This window comes from Adiantum capillus-veneris, chromosome 2 (genome assembly GCF_014529385.1).
Source record: "Adiantum capillus-veneris isolate H3 chromosome 2, ASM1452938v2, whole genome shotgun sequence".
Lineage (NCBI taxonomy): Eukaryota > Viridiplantae > Streptophyta > Polypodiopsida > Polypodiales > Pteridaceae > Adiantum > Adiantum capillus-veneris.
Window position 1 is genome coordinate 149,675,249 of NC_140932.1, and position 19,220 is coordinate 149,694,468.

Here is a 19,220-nt window from a genome sequence, read left to right on the forward strand (position 1 = left end):
TAGTGACACAACCATGGCAGTCTGCACCAGCAACACCGTCACAGCAAGGAACGCTCTGCACTTGTGGTACTTGACCTTGAGGCCCCTGCGAAGTATAGTACTGGAATGGGGGCTTTGTGTACGATCCCAAGAACTGCTGAGAGGGACCTGCTGATGCTCCTGCATACCCTGCAGGTGTCTGGGCTTGTGTCCCTAGCTGTGTGTACGATCCCAAGAACTGTTGAGAGGGACCTGCTGCTCCTGTATACCCTGTAGGAGTCTGGACCTGTGTCCCTGGCCCAGTCCATCCGTATCCCACAAGAACCTGTGTAGACCTATTACCATACAAAAGCATCTCTTGAAATCCTGATAGCTGTGCTCTTAGGTCGTCAATGATCTTTGACTTAATCTTCAATGCTTGTTGTAATGCGAAAATCGTAGCATCTCTATCTGCAATGGCACTCTCGGCGACTCTCAGAGATCCTTCCATAGCTGCATATGTGGCGGAGTGACGCTAGTGCGTGGCAGCTAGCTGCTTTGTACCTAGTTCTATGGTGGCAATAGCAGCCCTTGAGTCCTGAAGTAACTTCTCAGAAAGCTGGAACAAAGAAGTAGAGTCTGGCATCCTTAAAGATATATCAGATGCATGGGATGCTGGAGGACGCGTAAGTGGCACAGCTAGCGAGCTAGGAGTCGGTACAACGGGTGTAGTAGGTACCTCTGGGATGGTTGTTGTAGATGGAGAGTGAGATATGTTGACTAGAGTATGAGTGAAGATGGGAGAAGAAGGGAGAGGATCCTATAAGGGCGAAGTGGCCATCCTGTCCTGAGGAGCGGAAGTACACACTGGCGCTGGCACACTAGAACGAGGGGTAGCAGTAGATGGAGTGTGACTCGGAAGATGCGTCACCCTAGTCTGCTAGCTCTCTGAAACTGGCAGGGAGAGTAAAGACTGCACTGTATCCTTCGCCACTTTTGCTTTGATCTTCTTTTTCTTGGTAACTGTAGGGTCAGCCTGAATACTTACAGATTTTCTTTTCCCTTTCGAGGTTCCTTGTGTATTCTCATCCACTTCGTCGAGGCTAACATATATATTTATGACCCATGCCAAGAGAGGTGTTGCAAAACATTTGAAGCTTAACTGCACAGATTGCACTTGGGCCCGAAATCATTTAGCCCTAGACTGTAAAGAGGTAAAGAGAATTTGGTGGAATCCACAGGGTATGGTGTGGATCAAACAGTAGAGGCTGTTGCAGTGGGAGAAGATAGTGGGAAGATCACCTTTTTCTTTATCTTGTTTGACTTCTCTAGTGAGAAAGTAATACCTGAAGATTGCCAGAATCTGTTTGTTCTTTTCATAGTTTGGGTGATCCGAACTTAGCAGTTCTTGACATGCTTGAATTGTTGCATCCTTGGACAGCTTAGAAAAAGTGCGTGTAGCCGGCTTCACAGATAGAAAGCTAGTCATACCCATGGCATGGCCAAGCCTTGTAGCTATCAACTTGTGGCCCCTTACTTTGGGAAAATCTTTTAACATTTGATGTATCATCTCCGTAGGAACAGTGGTAGGTAGATCGGCATCGGCCAATGTTGTGAGACCCAGAGTTTGCAGCTGAGCATTGGAAAAGACCTCGCTCAGAGATGGTCGAGGCTACTGTAAATAAAAATCCAAAGAGAACGTGGTGTGATTTTTAGATGTTGCAGGCCTCTTGATTATATGACTCATGATTGGCTGTTTACCTTTCTTTTGAGCTGATTTTGTATGGTCCTCTTGATCACTCGAAGCATCTAACTCGGAGTGTGCTTCTGACTCAGATGGCGAGTCTGCTTTGTAGCTTTCATCACTGGGTCGCTGGAAGTTATGTCATCCAAGCCGTGGCTACTGGTTGCTGACATCTCCTCACTCTCTGATTCTGCAGTCACAGCTTTCTTCTTTTGCAACAATTCTTTTTGCTTGCTACCACCTTCTGTCTGTTTCTTGCTACCTCTTGCCATAATGAGTACAATTGGAAGAGTGTATTAGGCACGAGATCCCCGACACTAGCAGGAGGTTGATGTAGAGAGCAGTAGATTCGATAGGCGCGTTTTTGAGATTTCGGGTAGGGTCGAGTGGTGTTAGTTGGGACGATCCAATAGGGGCGAGGCACAGAGTGGTAGGAGGGCGAGGGTTCAGGCAAGTTAGGACGAGCCAAAGGAAATAAGGGCGAGGGGTGAGGTAGGGGTAGGGGTAAGGGGTGGATAGGTGCGAGAGGTGGGGGATTGGGTATGGGCGAGGGAGAGAGAGGGTAGGGCCGAGGCCGAGGGGGTGGGTAGGGGCGAGGGGACTGGGTAGGGGCGAGGTAGAGAGAGGGTAGGGAATCAGGCGTAGTGGGCAGATACACTAGGAAGAGAAGTTGATGCTCGCAGAGTGGGAGAATTAAAGCTTGTGGAAGTTGAAGCTTAGAGAAAAGAAAGCTCGTAAGCAAGTATTAGGAGATTAAGGCTCGCAAGCAGTAGCAGGTGAAGGATCACAAGCAATTGAAGCTCGTAGCAAAAACTTGGAGCACAAAAGTAAAGAAGCTCGAATGGCTCATTCCTGGAGCTCCAGGATGATGCATGGGAGATGGATTGCAGTCACAGGACGACTTTGACTTTGAACTGCCTTTGCAGCATCATCTGCGCTCTCAAAATCCACAAAACCGAAGCACTTTGATTTGCCATCGGCATCTCTCATAACAACCGCACTACTAATGAGACCAAAGGTTTCAAAGACGCTCCTAAATTCTTATCTGACATAGACTTTGCAATATTCTTCACATAGACATTATTGAATTTTGAGCCTCGTCAAGTCCTTGATTGCATATCATTCACTTTCTCAATCACCATCTGGGCAGATTCCACTTGTTCAAATTGAAGAAAACCACGACCCTTGGAGACCCCAGACTAGAAGCTTAACTGGAAAGACCTTAGTATTTAATGTCAAATAACACTGAGGATAGAAACAATTAGAGAAAGAGTGTTTGGACTGAAGAAGTTCAAGACAATACCCAATTACCGAGACTGAGTGGAGAAAAGATACCTTAGGAGGAAAGGCGGAAACTTCTACAGACATAGCAGAAACCGAGACAGTAACAGAACACCCATTCTGGTGGAAAGATAGTGGGGAGGAGAGTAGAAACTGAGACAGTAACAGAACACCCGTTCTCGTGGAAAGATAACGGGGAGGAGAGAGATGGGATATAGAACCTACAGATGGCGGAATAGTTGCAGACCGTTTACTCAGAGGAGTAATAGCACTTGATTCTGGAGCCATTTACCAGAGGCAATGGAACACCGTCCAAAGTTACTAACTGGATTGCTCCTTGTGGCAAAATTTCATGTACCCTGAATGGCCCTTGCCAGGCTGGAACCAGCTTTCTAGCTTTCTTTAGATACTTAGCTTGATAGAGTAGCACCAGGGAACGTTGCGTTATTTTCGGCCTTCAGAGATGGTGATCATGCCACGCTTTGCGACAAATTTGCTCGGCTTGGAGAGCATGTGAAGCTAACCTCCTGCTTTCTTCTAACATTGAGAGACGAGAGAGGTTTGCTGAAGCAATCCCAGCTGTGACACCAACACTTCCCACTCTTGCTAAACCTGAGTTGAACTCATATGGTGCAATTGCTTCTAAGCCAAAAGCTAGCTGGAATGGGGTGTAGTTAGTGGTTGCCTTGAAGGATGTGCGATAAGCCCAAACCGTGCCGAGGATAGCCTGAGCCCAAGATGTTGGATGCAAATGACAAGCTTTCTTGAGAAGCGCGATTAGCACTTTGTTAGTGCTTTCAGCCTGCCCATTTGCTCAAGGATAGTAAGAGCAAGATTTGCAATGAAAAATCTTGTAATTCGTGAGGAGAGTGGAGATCAAGTTGCTGACAAAATGACTACCTCTATCACTGGTGACTTCCAGAGGACACCCAAACTTGCAAAAAATATTTTCATACAAAAATTTTGCAACAGTGGCGGCTGTACAGTCGATGGTAGCCACCACTTCGGCCCATTTGGTTGCATAATCTGTTGCTATCAGGAGATACTTACGATTGCCTGGTTGAGCAGATGGAGTAACTGGACCAACAAAGTCCAAGCCCCATTGCGCAAAGGGCAACCACGCTACAGAGACCTGCAGAGGACGGTTTGACTGCTTGCTTGGTTTAGGGCCACAGTGCTGACATACATCACATACTTTTACATAGGCAATTGCATCTCGAAAAATATAGGGCCACCATAAGCCACACTGGAGAATCTTTTGAGCAGTGATATGACCAGGGTAATGGCCACCAGTGGGACCACTGTGGGCATCCTCCAAAATATACTCCACTTCATGAGGGGAGACACACCGCCTCAGAACACCATCCTGTCCTGACTTGTACAGCTGGCCCCCAATCGGAGTGAATGGCCTAGACTTCAATAACAATCGTCTCTTCTGCAGTGGAGAAGCGTTCTCTGGGTATACGCCAGTAGAAAGCAGATGCAAAACATCGCCGTACCATTCCGAAGTGGTATCCACCTTAAAGAGACTGCTATCTGGGAAGTCGTCAGCAACCCCCATTGCTTCTTCACTCGTGTGAATGCGAGAGAGGTGGTCGGCAAGGACATGATGTTTGCTGGGCTTGAGTACCACTTCGAAGTCAAATTCTTGAAATAAGAGTAGCCATCGCCATACTCGACCTGCAACTTGCGGCTTGTTGAGCAGATAGCGCAGGGCATGGTGATCAGTAATAACTGTGAAGTGGACCCCTAATAAATAATGCCGAAATTTTTGCAGAGCATACACAATAGCCAAACCTTCCCTTTCTGTGGTGCTATAGTTGCGCTCTGCCTTGGTGAGTAGACGACTTGCATAGTGAACAGGGCGATCCAGGTTGTACTCCTTACTAGGCTGAGTTAGCACAGCCCCCAGAGCCAGTTGACTGGCATCAGTATGCACATGAAAAGGGAGAGACCAATTTGGAACCACTAGGATAGGCGCTTGAGTGAGGCGTTTTTTGAGATATGCAAAAGCTTCAGCCTTTGCATTCGACCATTGAAAGGGAACAGTAGCACTGGTTAGGCGGGTTAGGGGTTGAGCCACCTGTGCATACATCCGTATAAACCGGCGATGATAGCCTGTATGGCCTACAAAGCTGTGCACATCTTTTGGGCTGATGGGAGGTGGTAACTTAAGATTGCCACGATTATCTCTTGGTCGGGTGCTAAGCCTTTAGCAGACACCACATGGCCTAGAAGTGTGCCCTCAGTGACCAAAAAATGACATTTGTTAGGATTTAGCTTTAGGCGTGCCTCTCTGCATCTGAGGAAGACAGCAGAGAGCTGAGCAAGGTGTTCCTCTAGATTTTCCACTGGGGTTGAACATTGAGCACTTGAGAAGGTGGAAAAATCGTCCATGAAGATGCGTAGATGATCCGTAAGCAGAGGACAAAAGATGAGATATACCGCCTTATTGAAAGAAGGTGGAGCACCCAAAAGACATTCTAGTGTAGATAAAAATACCCCAGGGAGTCACAAAAGCTGTTTTCAGCTGATCACCTGGATGGATGCCCTACTGATTGTATCCACTAAACCCATCCATGAAACTGTACAAAACATGCCCTGCGACATCTTCGAGCACACGCTCAGTGAAAGGTGTGGGGAAACCATATGGAATAGTTACCTTATTCAGCACGCGGTAATCTACACACACAAATTTTATTGGACTGCTTCTTAGGCGCTATCACCATGGGTGATAGCCACTCAGAGTGCTCCACAGGTACAATGATCCCTGCCTCTTGCATTTTTTCGAGCTCTGACTTGACAGCCTCTGCATACTTTGGGTTGAGCTTATAAGCTCGGCCTATGACAGGCTTAGCCCCTTCAACCAGAGGGATTGTGTGGAGACCCAATTCTGGTGGGATCCCTTCCAAATCCTTGTAGGACTAAGCAAAAACATCCTTAAAAGAGTGAATAAAAGAAACTACCTGATCAAGTAATGCGGGATGCTCCCATAACCAAGCTGCTAAGAGGACGTACTGAGGGTTGTCAGGGTCCACCAGGTTGACTTTTTTGACAGGGTCAGGAGGTGTAACTGTGGAGGGTACTTCAGAAGTTGAGAATTGAGCTGCCTCTTGGAGCTTCGAGACTTCATGTGCTGGTGTTTGATCGATTGGAAACTCCGCATACTCTTCTTGTAACCATCCTGGTGGAAGCTCCTCGAAGGGTAAATCTTCAAACACAGGCATAACCGAGTGCTTTTGAGGGGGCGGGGCATCCGAACTGGGAGATGTTAGAGGGAGGGGGGAATCATTGGCGAGTTCATGCAGAGGAGATTTTTTCCCCCTTCGGTGATGTGTTATAGGTTCCCCGAGGTCGAGGGCTCCCATAGGAGGATCATTTGAATCATGAGAATTTGGGGCTGACACACTTACTTCTTCGACTGGGCCACTGTCTGCTGTAGGACTTGGGGCATTTGTGTCCGCCTGAGGAGTTGGGAGAGAGTATTACCGGCACAGGTGAGTTTTGAATAGAGACCACATAGGATGGCATCGAGGCGGTAGCTTCCAACCACTGCAGCAGGTCTTTGTTTGTGTTCACCATTTCACTCTCTCACTAAAGGAACGAAAGGCTCTTCCTTCCGTAAGTAAAAGGAAACGTTGAGCACAGTTCGGAGCACTCATCTTGAGCAAAGTTCAACATTCACGTCTGCTGCACCTTACAATACGTCTCATTTGTCATCATTTATGCGCTGCTTGCTGCAGATCTGGAAGGATTTACATCTTGCTTTGATTTGCTACCCTCCTTTGTGTGTCGAGGATGTAGCGAGGCAACCCCTCGTATGGAATGCATATGTGACAGATTGAGAAGTCCATGAGTTAAGCAAGAGGACATACAATGACTAGGTTGATTGGTTGCATGGGGGAGCCAGGAGTATGTATCCACATGGCATCGTTTCCCCAATCGTGAAGTGCCTTAGTATGCCGCAACCATGGTCTACCAATCAGCAAAGGAAATCCTCCCTCCACGTGAGGAAGACTGACCACCACAAAATCTAAGCTAAATGTGAAGTCTTGTACCATCAAATGCACCTTCTCTACTATGCGCCACAGGGTAGACTGTCCTCTGGTCTGCCAATGTAACAGTGAATGGAGTAGGGCGGCGGGTAGGCTGCAGACCTAAGGCCAACATAGTAAATTTTGACATCAGATTGATCCCAGATTCACCATCCACTATGACGCCTGAGAATTGATGCCCAAGATAGACACAGTGAGACGAGGACTTTTGTAGTCGATGAGGGGAGCAGCTGGATATGAAATCATGTAGGACTCCAAGGGCTGCACGGGTAGGTGCGCGCCACTAGGCCTTGCACCAGGGTACAGAGACTGGATGATGGAAAGGGTGTCACTTCTAAAATTTGCATCAAGTCGAAGCATATTGTACAGTGACACTTGCTGAAAAGTGTTTTTCAAGATAGACTCTGCTCTGGGCTTGTTTCCGTTGATTAGATCTTGCTCTGGTATCTTAAACTTCTGCAAGTCCTCTACTGCGTCCATGAAGGCACCATCAATATCTGATAGAAGCGAGGTAGGTTGGCTCTTGATACTACCTGTTGGTTTGTCAGCTACTAATGGAGTTTGACTCATTTGTGTACAGGAGATGGAAAGATTGGACCTCCAGGGAAGCTGAGGCCAAGACCAGCTCTCTGTGCCCGTGTGAGCACACCAGCTGGCTCCTCCACTTGCTTCAACTCATCTCGAGAGGCAACTACAAGAGTGGAAGGCGGGGCCTGTGGAATGGAGTTTACTGTGATGAGGTTAAGCTTTGGGAATGTAAACTCTTGCTGGTTTTGGCTTGTGCTTGCAGATGTGGACACTCGTTGTTTTGGGCAATCCTTACTATAGTGATCCTTAGCTTCAAGGCAATGTCGGCAAGGAGGGGACCCTTCTGGTAAGGGACATTTGCTCTGATAGTGTCCATACTCCCCGCACCTGTAGCACAAAATTGGCCTATTTGAGGGGCGAGGTGGTATCGGCCCTTGCTACATGGGACCGGATGCTGACGTGTAGAAGCTTTGGGGAACTGAAGGAGTACTAGCATGATAAAAGCTGGGGGATGTAAAGTTGTTGTGCATACCTTGCATAGGAGGTGTTGTCAGTAGAGGTGGCATCGGGTTCTGATGGCTATATGGTGACACCATGTTTGATGCAGGTGCTAGCCCTTGTTGGAGAGAAGGACCTAGACTTTGTTGTATCTGCCGTAATCCCTTGATATAGTAGCAATCCTTGTCTTCATGCCTAGACTTCTCGCAGAAGTGGCAATAAGCCCGAAGGGGACAGTCCTGTGGAGGATGTCTTGGAGAGCGACACGAGTTGCACCATACCATAGCCTTAGTCTCCTGTTGAGACCGAAGCGCTTCTAGGTCTCTCTTGATTTGATCCAAAGCCTCAAGATGTGGGGGTTTCTCCTGGCGAAGAGAGATATTTTTCTCCTCTTGAAAAGCGCGTTGTAGTTTTAGGGCTTCAAGTTCTCTACGTAAAGAAGTCAATGGATCAACAGGACTTTCCGAAAACACAGAGGGGGTCTCTATGTGAGGGGAGTTGTTGAACAGCTTCCTAGCCCCCTCTATCCTAGTAGCAGCTGCGATGAACTCCTCCAAATTGGCGTCGGGTCGGAGACTGTCTTGGAGTTTTTGCTGACAAGTTTTGGGAAGCGCCTTCTCCACCCACTTCTTAACCATGAATTCATTGGGTTGCTGGGGAAGCTTGGCAACCAGAGACTTGGTCTTAGTCATAAGCTCTGCAAAAGTCTCCTCTGGCTGGAGCACCATGTTGGCCAACTCATCCAACACCTTCTCCTGGTAGTCACCTGGCCTGAAAGCTGCACAGAACTGTTGTCTTAAGGCTGCCCAAGTTGCAAAATGGTTCTCTGCAAACTAGCTGTACCATTTGTCTGCTAAGCCATCCAAGGTGGATGGAAGGAGTACCAAATAAGCATCTTCCGAGTTAAGACCACGACCCCTACAGAGAGATACAAACCTCCTTGCATGGTCGTCAACATCTTCTGAAGAGAGTCCTTTGAATGTAGGGAACTTGATGTTTACCTTGGCCAAAACGCTAGCCAACGGCTCCATGGCCCCTTGCTGAGCTTGTTGCTCAGTAGCCTGCTGTAGCAGAATAGGAGAGAGCTTTACCGAAGAAGGTGATCTGGAAGATGTGGAACCGGAGGGAGAAATGGGTGATGTCGTATGTGGAGGTATGGGTGATGAGGTTGATGGACTTCTATTAGGTACCAAGGGTCGTCTTCTGTTGTAGTACTTCAGAGGACTCAGTAGTGCGCTTTGACGCTCGAATGACATCCTTGTATGTGTCATGCAGCGACCACCAATCCAACCAAGCTTTGGGCAAGAAAACCTTGAACTGGCTTGAAGACTCGTCTAGACTCTACTAGACCAGGTAAGTGACTAGACCAAGCAGGACCAGGGACGAGGAGAATTAGACGAGGGACGAGGACTGATTGGACCAAGCTAGAGAGACCAGACCAATTGGACCAGGGCGAGATAGGACCAGACCAAATGGACCAGGGCGAGAGAGGACCAGACCACTACAAAGTGCCAGGCAAAGTAGGCGAAGCTAGATAAACCCAACTAGCTTCAAGATGTGCACCTCACAGAGAGTGAGACTTTAGTTGAGGTCCCACCGTGATCACCAAAATGAGAGCACCTGTAGCGCAGATAGTGTGTCGTGCTCTCTACAGTGGGTGCTCCTCAGTGCAATGTGCATGACAATCTCACTCAAAATAGACTGAAAACAGGAAACAATAGACCAACAACTGAGCTCGCAGTTATGTCTGGCCTATGTGAATCTGGCCCTTTGGTTATGAAGTCCTTGAGCTCACAAGATGTCTCACATAACCAAAGGGCCATTGAGCATCTCCCAAGGTCTCTTATGTACAGAGAATACAGCCTCCTTTCTTTGGGGGGGGGGGGGGGGGGAGAGAGAGAGAGAGAGAGAGAGAGAGAGAGAGAGAGAGAGAGAGAGAGAGAGAGCTAGTTGTGTGGTGTGCCTTTGTGCTTGTGGTTTGCTGCCACGTAAGCACGCACACACAGAGAGAGAGAGAGAGAGAGAGAGAGAGAGAGAGAGAGAGAGAGAGAGAGAGAGAGAGAGAGAGAGAGAGAGGGAGGTGCTTTGACATCTTCAGCTTCTATCCGTTTGGGCAACTCTTGCTCCATGGCGGCTACCACACTTGCACCAGGCATCACAATGACTGTCCACACACCCGTCACCTAGGCATATGACTCGACCAAAGAGGACCTAACTAGTATTGTGGCGGCATTATTTGGGGTTGGACACTGGTTGGGTGCATGGTGGGCCTCTCCCCTTCACACGGCACAATTCGAGAGGCTTTAGTCTCCATTGGGTGGCTCCGAGGGCACCATCTTGGAGCTCATCAGGCTAGGCCGTGGCAACTTTCAGACGACCACTGCATCGAGTCTCTCTACAGTTGCTCTCCTATTGTCGTAGGGACCCAATTGCTAGTTTTAGAGCAGTGGACATGAGACTTCGACGACATTGAGGAGTTTGATCATCAACTATGGATCCCTCATTTTTTAGTCACTCTTTCCTTTCCATCGCTCTCGATACATCTTTCAAGTTTTGTTACGAGTGTAGCCGCTAGGTGGGGCCTGGTTATACCAAGTTCATTGGTTGCAAAGATAGAGACACCATGAAAATAAGGTGCGGCGGAATTGAAATGGTGACAAGATCTAGACTTCACACATCCACAAATCTTTACTTCTTTCCTTGCCTGAATGCGTGCTACTTAGCACGATTGATGGTTTCTTTTAGAGAGAGAATGAGAGAGGTAGAGATGTGTAGAGAGAGAGAGAGAGAGAGAGAGAGAGAGAGAGAGAGAGAGAGAGAGAGAGAGAGAGATAAAAGGAGAATGACACTCGATGGGGTCCCAACCAACCCTCTCAAGGGCCCCCCACTCCGTTGCCGATGTGGTATTTCCTTTTGATTGTGTAAATGGAATGTACACACATGCAATACCTCAATGACCACTCTATTGACCCGAATGGGGAATGTTGTCGTAGTAACTCTTCAAAATGAACCACGTAGAAGGCTGATTTGATGCACCTTTGGATCCTTCTCGATGAGGGGTTGTTGATGGCCATCAAGGGGTAGATCTGGGGCTGATATGCGCTCCCGATGTGAGAGGAATGAAGGGCTAAAGTCTGGCTGCAAAAACGCAGCCGTGATCTGATGTGCAAAGCAGGTCTGAAATCGTAGGTAATGATGGAGCCGATGATGGACAGCAATGGGAGCACTCACTGCGGCAAGGGAATGGCCGAGAAGAGGCTCAATGGGCTATCAAAGGTCCAGGTTGGAAAGGAGAGATTAGCGTTAGCAAATGACAGACTTTCCGGCAAGGGAATGTGCCAAAAGCTGAAAACACTGGGCCGATTTGTTGGTCCAGAGCGGGCGGAGCGAGATCCAAGCGCGAAGGCTGAAAATTGCAAAACATTGGGGCTGATATGCAAAAACGCTAGGGCTGATTTTGACTTTGGCTCATCTAATGGAAAACGCTAGGCTAGGCTGATGCTCCTTATATAGGGTAGGGATACTGGTTTAAGTACCCTTGAAGACTTAGGTAGGGCAAACTTGGAAGACTAAGTTAAAAAATGAACTCATTTGAATATTTTATTTAGAAACTCGACTAGGAAAAGTCTATGGGTGAAACTGTCACATATCTGCCCCACCTGAGAATCCGATTGACGTGGGGAATGGCTCTTTAAATTTCTCTAACCTAAAACTACACACAGGTCATGCCATTGCCCACCTTAGTGTAACAACATTTGTCAAAACGCTTGTACAAACCATTTATGCAAGAGGGTTTCAAAACTGGAAAATCTAATCTAGTGGACTCGTCCGGACATGCAGGTTCTGAGAACTGGCTCACAAAATTGCCGTACTAATGCTCCTAGGATTCTTGACACTCCCATCTAGGGATAGGTGCAAAAGTGGCTCTGGAAGTCCATGAAGCATGTCCACGTGTCACACAGAACCATGTGCACGTGACATCCCCTCTTGCTTAGGGAGACTAAACTCAATGCAGGCCATAAGATGGTCTCGAATGAATGGCCTTCTAGATGATGTCCTCCATGGCTATTTTTGAGAGAGGCTTCCCTGGGTGAGGTGGAAATGTCCAAAAGACAGGGATGGTGACGATACATCTACACGCAAACACTGGATTGCCTCCTGGATCAACGATTTCCATGTTGGTTACCAGCTAGCCTTTGTTGCCCCAACTCGGATAGTGTGAACCAAAGTGCAAACTATATGGATGCTCGTAGAGCGAATGGCTGGCTATGCAAACATCGATGCCCTCGAAGGTTACCGGCTAGCCTATGCTACCCCTACGGGGAAAGATTGGAGAGAGACGCCGAATGGGAGATGAAGATGGATATGTCCTTTGGAAAGCTCACGAAGCATGGTAAGTCCTCTGATGTCTCATGAAACCGCATCCTTCAGAACTTGCGATGCATTCTCAAAGTATCCAGTCATCTCATCTAGATAGACATCTCGATACACTAGAATCACTTTCAGTTCTCATTCACTTAGCCATCCCATCCAAATCTCGCCTATCTCTAACAAATTTCTAGATGCACCAAGTTCAAATCATTCATCAGACAAAATGTTGTAGACATTTCATCTTTCTCTACATGTCTCTAACAATACACACATGAAAGAGCACATGTCTTCAGTTCAATTAAGGAAATTTCCAATTCAATGTACATATGTTCATAAAGTCATTCTCTCAGCCACTCCGCACCGCACCAAATTCAACCTGCTGATCGGTAACTTTTTGGCATAGACACTGCTAATATTCCAAAAGCTTTAAGGTGCATCTCTTTCTGAATGATGTTCTCTTCCATCCACTTTGCATCAAGGGCCAAAAAGTGCCCTTGACCAAATTATCCTGTGGACCTAGCTTACCTTTCTGTACTCTTTTTTTACTCCCTTTTTTGTACCTTGTGACCTGTTGGTAGCCGTGCCGGGGTCTCTCCCCTTGGCACCTCAATTTGGATCTTTGGAACTCTTATGTTGTGCCCTGGGACTTGTTGGTAGCCTCGCTCGCCTCCCCTGTCCGCTGGCGTTTCAAACTTAATCGTTGGAATTCTGTGATGAACCATCAGCTTATTCCCTTGCTTCGGCGGAACCCTTAGATGCACTATCATCTGATTCCCATTGTTCTCCGGAATCCTCTGATGAACTTGTATTTCGTTCGAGGAAACTGGCAAAGATGTATCCCAAAACTTCTAGCCGTAGTCATTCAATGTGTCTTTGCTAGTCATTCTCAGATGATGCCAAGCAGTGATGACATCTTCTATTCTTCTGTTATCCAAGTTGAAGTGAATATTCTCTTGAATTTTACCCACTTCGGAGGTCCTTCTCTGCGTAACAACAGAGTAGACCACAGGTCTGTGCATTTCCTTTCAAGTAAGATGCCGCCCTTCGCACCTTGGAGCGTTTCGAGAACCGACCTCCCGTGAAGGCGACGTCAAGCGGTTGTATAAACTTAAGGGCACGATGGGTGTCCTGGTAGCCTAATAACGTGTCAAATGTGACTGATTGACCCCCATCCTTGAACTCGTTGGTTTTTCTCTTCATGTCAGAAGAGGACAAGCTCCCTCCTCTGAACTGCTAGATGATCTCCCATGCCTTCTAGACTTTCTCAAAAGTCAGTTTTTCTTGCTTTTTCTCCCCTTCTTCCACCTTTTCTCATCCTCTCTGGAACTAGAGTATGACGAATAGTTGGAACTCTCTAAAGACGAAGAAAAATCTGGGTCATCCTCGAAACGAACACACTTCTCAGATCTGCTTACCACCTCGAAAGTCGATTTCCGGCCCAAATATACCGAGGAAATAGACCGATTTCCTCTTCTTTGGAGAGTGCTTTTTTTAAAACCGGTTCATCTTCTTTTCAAAAGCTTTGTCCAACTCAATCTCCGTGTGTCTACACTTTGCTTTTCTTGCAGCTTCCTTTCCACTCTGAGTGGAGAATTAACGGCCTCTCGCCATCTCGAGCGAATCTCATCAATCGGGTAATTCTTGAGATGCTTCACATATTTTGGGTTTCTAGAGTATTTGATTAATCTTTTCACACATGTGCAGTTGATGTTTGTACTCCTCTCGCGCAAAATTCCCTATGGAAAATTTTCCTAAATCTCTGTTGGTTTCTTTAGTACCCGCGTTAGGTTACAACTTTTCTTCATTTCCCCGCTAAGGGGTGTCGTTTTTGTCAGATTCTCTGCAAGAACCCGTTTATGCTGCAGAATGGATCGGATCTTCCGTAGGAGAAGAATTGTTTTGTGCTCTGATACCACTGTTACAGGCTTGGACACTCTTGTCACAAAAGTACGGAAGCGTAAACTAACTTTTAAATTGCAATTCATAAGAGAATTTGGTGAGGGAGAGAGAGTAGCTTGACACATCATTGGGGACCAGAAGATGGCCTCCCCCCCCATAAAGAGAATACTAGTGTGGCCGGCGGCCTTCGGCCGCCTCTCTCTCTTTCTCTCTCCCCCCCTGCGTGCGCACTATCCTCATTGTAGCCGGATAAAGGAAATTGCGACACGTGGCACTGGAAAACCAGTCTCCTTAATATATAGTATAGATGTTTAATACTATCTTTACAAGCACGGGAACAGCATCGCCCGTCCTCTATTCTTCTGTGTATTGATTTGACTACTGACTGAGAGTGTGTTTCCACTCTCTTTCTGCTAAGAGGACTTCCCCTCTTTTGCAAGTCTTGTTGGAAGCTCTCACAAGGAGAGTCTATCTTCCACACAACTTGTCGGGAGCTCTCTCAAGGGAGAGTCTATCTTCCGCTATGTGTCGCCCTTCATGCAAATCTATCATGCATTGAATTCGAAAGAGAAACAAGCAAAATGCACGCACATATGCTTGCTGTCATTTTCTGCAGATAACCAGAAATTCTTACCTGTGTGTGCTCCTATGCTGAAACGGAGACCTTCTTCGCAATGGAATCGCACCAAACCTTGCGTAGACGTAGGATAGGTAAGGAGGAGTGAAATTCTATGAGTGCTCCGCTGAAAACAGCCCTAATCGAGGTGATTAGGGGCTGAAAACAGAGAATTTACAGCCTGCCTTTGAATATGTCACTTTGCGGAGGTGGTTGAGCATGTGTATCGTACACTTTGTCACGTGATTGTGCGTTTGGACATCGCAAAGCCTTGCCAGTTGCGTCCGGTCAGCTTTATTGCCTTTGCCTGGTTGGTGTAATTGCTTTGCCGGTTTTTTAATTTTTGGCTTCGGTTTTTGTTTTTGTTTTCACGGTTCTCTCTCGTTTATCTGTGCGTATCTCCTTGCTGTGGATTGTGTGCGAATGTGTGGTGGTGGGTGTGCGTGTCATGCAGGTGAGTGGAGCTTGGATTATGTGTGCACTGTTTTCTTCTGTGTTCAGACTTTCAACGCTTGCTTTTGGGTGGGTGAGTGTGGGTGTGATGTTTTTTTTGTTAGTATGGTTTTATTTCCCGTTTGATTGTTGGTGTCTTTGTGGTTTTCTTTCTTTTTTGTTGTTGTGGGTGTGTTGTTGGGTGCTTGTGGGTTGGAGCTCTACTCTCTTTACTGGGCTTTCAATCGATGGATATGTTTTGGCAGCGTCCGGTGTTTCCTCTACTGCCTCCTCGGAGTTTGCCTCCCCAGCTTTGGATTGCAGGAGCCACCTTTAGCAAGTGGACTATCTTGGTACTGTACCAAGACAGTCCACCTTCTTGGAAGCTCCGGTTTAACGCTCCTGATGGTTCTTGGTCTTGGTTTTCTCAGTAGTTTTCTTTGATGATGCGAGTTGTTTCTTCTCCTTCTTCAATATATCGTAATTCGCTGCCTCTTCAATTCCATGGTTGTGCTTTGGCCCGATAGTGAACACCTGTCTGTGGAGTATAGGTGGGAAGATGGCGTTAATTATGAAAAAAAAATCAATGCTCTACACGTTCTTTATGGGAGCTAGCGTTTTTTAACATGTTTTAAACGTTTTAAGTCATCTCGTTTGATACGTTTAAAACTACCTTGCACTATACTACCAAATGAACGTTTGGTACAGCTCTTTGGCACACTTGATATAAAGTATACTATTCCAATGTCAATGGCCATAAGTACCTAGGGAGTAGCCCCTTTGATAGAGAAGTCAATGGTGAGGAGCATTTTCTTGATATACCTCTAGATGTGAGAGAGCCTGTAAGGGGACCAGAGGCTTTACCAGGCTTGGACGAGCAGCCAGGGGTTGATGACAAAGTCTGGCAATTGGCAGAGTCAGAGGCACAATTTGAGGTTCCTCTCACAGTGGATGGCATAAAAGAGGGACAACAAATAGAGGAGTCTCCCTTGCAGGAGAGAAACTTTAGAGTATTCTGCTGGTTTTGCTTCCCTATCAGATCCTCGTCCATGTGGCTCCCTAGCTATTTTAATGCTTCAGGCTCGTGAAGCTCTATTAAGGAATCTTTGAGGGATGGACTTTCGCCCATTGATGTGTTTGTTATACTTCGTTGCTCAGTGTTCTAGGAGACAAGGTCCCATCTTCCTTGGCCCAAAGGGGTCACGACTCACCTCTGCTACATTAGATTCTAGACTACATCATCAGAGTTGGACAGCCTCTTCCATCAAGGATGCTTTGATTGATCAGACTTTAGAGGTAGCTCAGATTGTCATGGACTAGGGTTTTCTTCGCATATTGGTGGTTGGCCAGATTGACGATGCCATGGGGAGGCTGTTGTGGTCAGAGATACAGTTGCCATGGTACCTTCTCTTGATGTTTCTAGTGGAGGACGCTATGCCTACGTTAAGACATCTTATCAGTTTGCTTGTGCATGACTGCTTTTTATCTTATGGATTGAGTGCAGATTATTTTCTAGACACTGTGCAAAGGATTTCTTGTCCCTTGGAGTGCTTAGATTTCTCAGTACGAGCTGCTTTTTTTTAATTTTATGGGAGTGGGTAGAGGATTCAGTCTATCCAGTCTTTTGATATGTTGCCCTGGTGAGTTAGTTAGTGGAGTGCCCCGAAGGATGTTGCTTATGGATGTTGCATTGCTTGGAGGCTGCAGATTGTCCCAGGCAGATTTATGCAGAACTTTTTGGGACTGTTTCTCGTCGGTTTTTTTACCTTAAATATTAAATATATATATTATAAATTACATTATATATTTTTTTTAGTATTTTCTAATATATTTTTCATGTATGTATATTATTCCACCCTACCAAATATTTTATTCACTAGTTTTCATTTTCAAACCTCAACCCCACTTTCAAATTTCAATAATACCTCCATCTAGATGATTGCCAATCTTTTCAACACTCTAGGTCATGTTTTCATACACATGAAGGAGCTTACACTTGAAGGCAAGAGAGAAGTCCACTCAAAGGGGACCACCAAAAGACTTTTGCAACCACAAATAATACATTATTTGGCTGAATTTTTTAAGTAAAGAAGAACCCCGAATCTGAAGGAGCGTTCAACATAAAAGATGTAGCTCGTGATCTCAACTTTTAGCTCAATTTTTTTCAGAATTTTTGGAGTTATGAACACGGAGATATGATTTTTGTAGTGCCTTCTTAGCCTTGTGGGCATGCATGCTTTATCTTTGTATTGAACTTGAGGTTTTTTTGCCTACGATTGTGCACCATGTACTACATTGGCGTTTTTAAACCTTGGGGTGTATCTAGATGGTTGGCTGTGACTGTACTTTGTAATTGGCAATTTCCTTGTATGTAATAGAAAGGATACAAGCCCAACTTTCTCTAAAACTAGAAAGAGAGAGAGAACCACTAAACATAAGATAGTGGGCATGAGGCTACTTTGGTTCAATCATGTTTTTTAATTGGGTTTTTTGGGGTGATTCAAAGGGATTTAACCGGCAATCATGTCTTTGTAGGAATACGGATTGGTGCCAAAGCTTTAGATTGCGTATCTTTATTGAAGCATTCTAAAGCAGTGCGGTTTTATCGATTCTATCCACAGGTGCGATTACCTTATCCTTGCAACTGAACAGAGTTCTAATTTGTAACATCTTGATGTGAAGTGATTTCCCTGAACTTGACACAGAATATCAGAGATCCGTTGAAGGTCTTGATTCAAGCAATCAACAGGGTTGCATATCTGATCCCAGCAGATGAAGATCAAGAAATGGTAAGCGTGTACATAAGCAGATTCCAATTTTCAACCTTTCATGCGTTGTAACAATACTGTTCCACATATATGGTTTATAGGTCATGGAGGAGCTTCCTAAAGCGATTCAAAAGACAAGTCTCCTGCTGGCAATACTGGCTGTGAGAGAAAAACAATGAAGCGTGGATGCCGTGTGTTGTAGCACCACTGTCAAAATACCGGATCATAAATTCCTCTGTATTTTGGGTTGGACTGATTAGAGCAGGTGGGTTTTTGGCCTGCCCCAAAGGGGTGAGGCCTTAGTGATGCCTCCCCTTTTTACTAATGAAAAAGGAGGGGTTATTTCTATTGAAATAAAAATTCTTTGATTGGTGATCGGTGTTTGCTGGCTGCACAGCGTTAGAAAAAAACTGGGGTCGAGTGTATTTTAACCGCGGCTGAAATTGTAAAATCCTAGTTGAATTTTGAGCTTACCTTTAAGAAAACTGGGAAATTTACAGAATTTTTAGTGTAATTACCTTCAAAAGCTTCAAATATGGACCTGAAAACAGGGAGAATTTTAAGTTTGCCCTTATTTTCACCAATTAGGGAAAATGTATTTTTCTAGCCCTGGCTGCTGGCATTTGTTTTTGACATCCAAGGAATGATGAAATTTTAAATTTTAGGCTGGCGCTGAATCATGGCATTATGAAGAAAGAGATCTTCTACTTTGTCGGATACTCATTAGCCCTTGGTAGAAGTGTTAAGAGGGGCAACAGCAGCAATAAAGGAGCCCCATCTCCCCGAGTCCCTTCTGTGATCCATAGAGCTGCTATTGCACACCTATTGGCTAGATCTATTGTAGATCTGTTTTCTGACGTGCAGTTGTACTTTAAAGGCAGTTCACGAGGGCAGAAAGTCTTCAACACCAATCTATAGGTAGTGGTTATGCCTTTATGACATAAGCGTTAAGCATAGCACTTATCGATGGTGGCAAGTTTGGGGCAATTTGTGAAAAGCGCTAGAAAGGTAGGCAAAGCCGGCTTCTATGTTCTGTTAACAAACTGTCCCAACACAGGTCACTATCCTCC

General features: G+C 46.0%; 1 protein-coding gene across 1 annotated transcript in view; it reads left to right on the plus strand.

Annotated features, from left to right (window-relative positions):
* Positions 1–18,525, plus strand: part of LOC147463842 (uncharacterized) — a 128,736-nt gene extending 110,211 nt beyond the window's left edge. Inside the window, exons 7-9 of the mRNA XM_086491582.1 lie at positions 17,918–18,003; positions 18,088–18,171; positions 18,252–18,525. Coding sequence (XP_086347708.1) covers positions 17,918–18,003; positions 18,088–18,171; positions 18,252–18,329 — 248 coding nt within the window. The 3' untranslated portion in view covers positions 18,330–18,525. The remainder of the gene's footprint in view (positions 1–17,917; positions 18,004–18,087; positions 18,172–18,251) is intronic.
* The last annotated feature ends 695 nt before the right edge of the window (positions 18,526–19,220 follow it).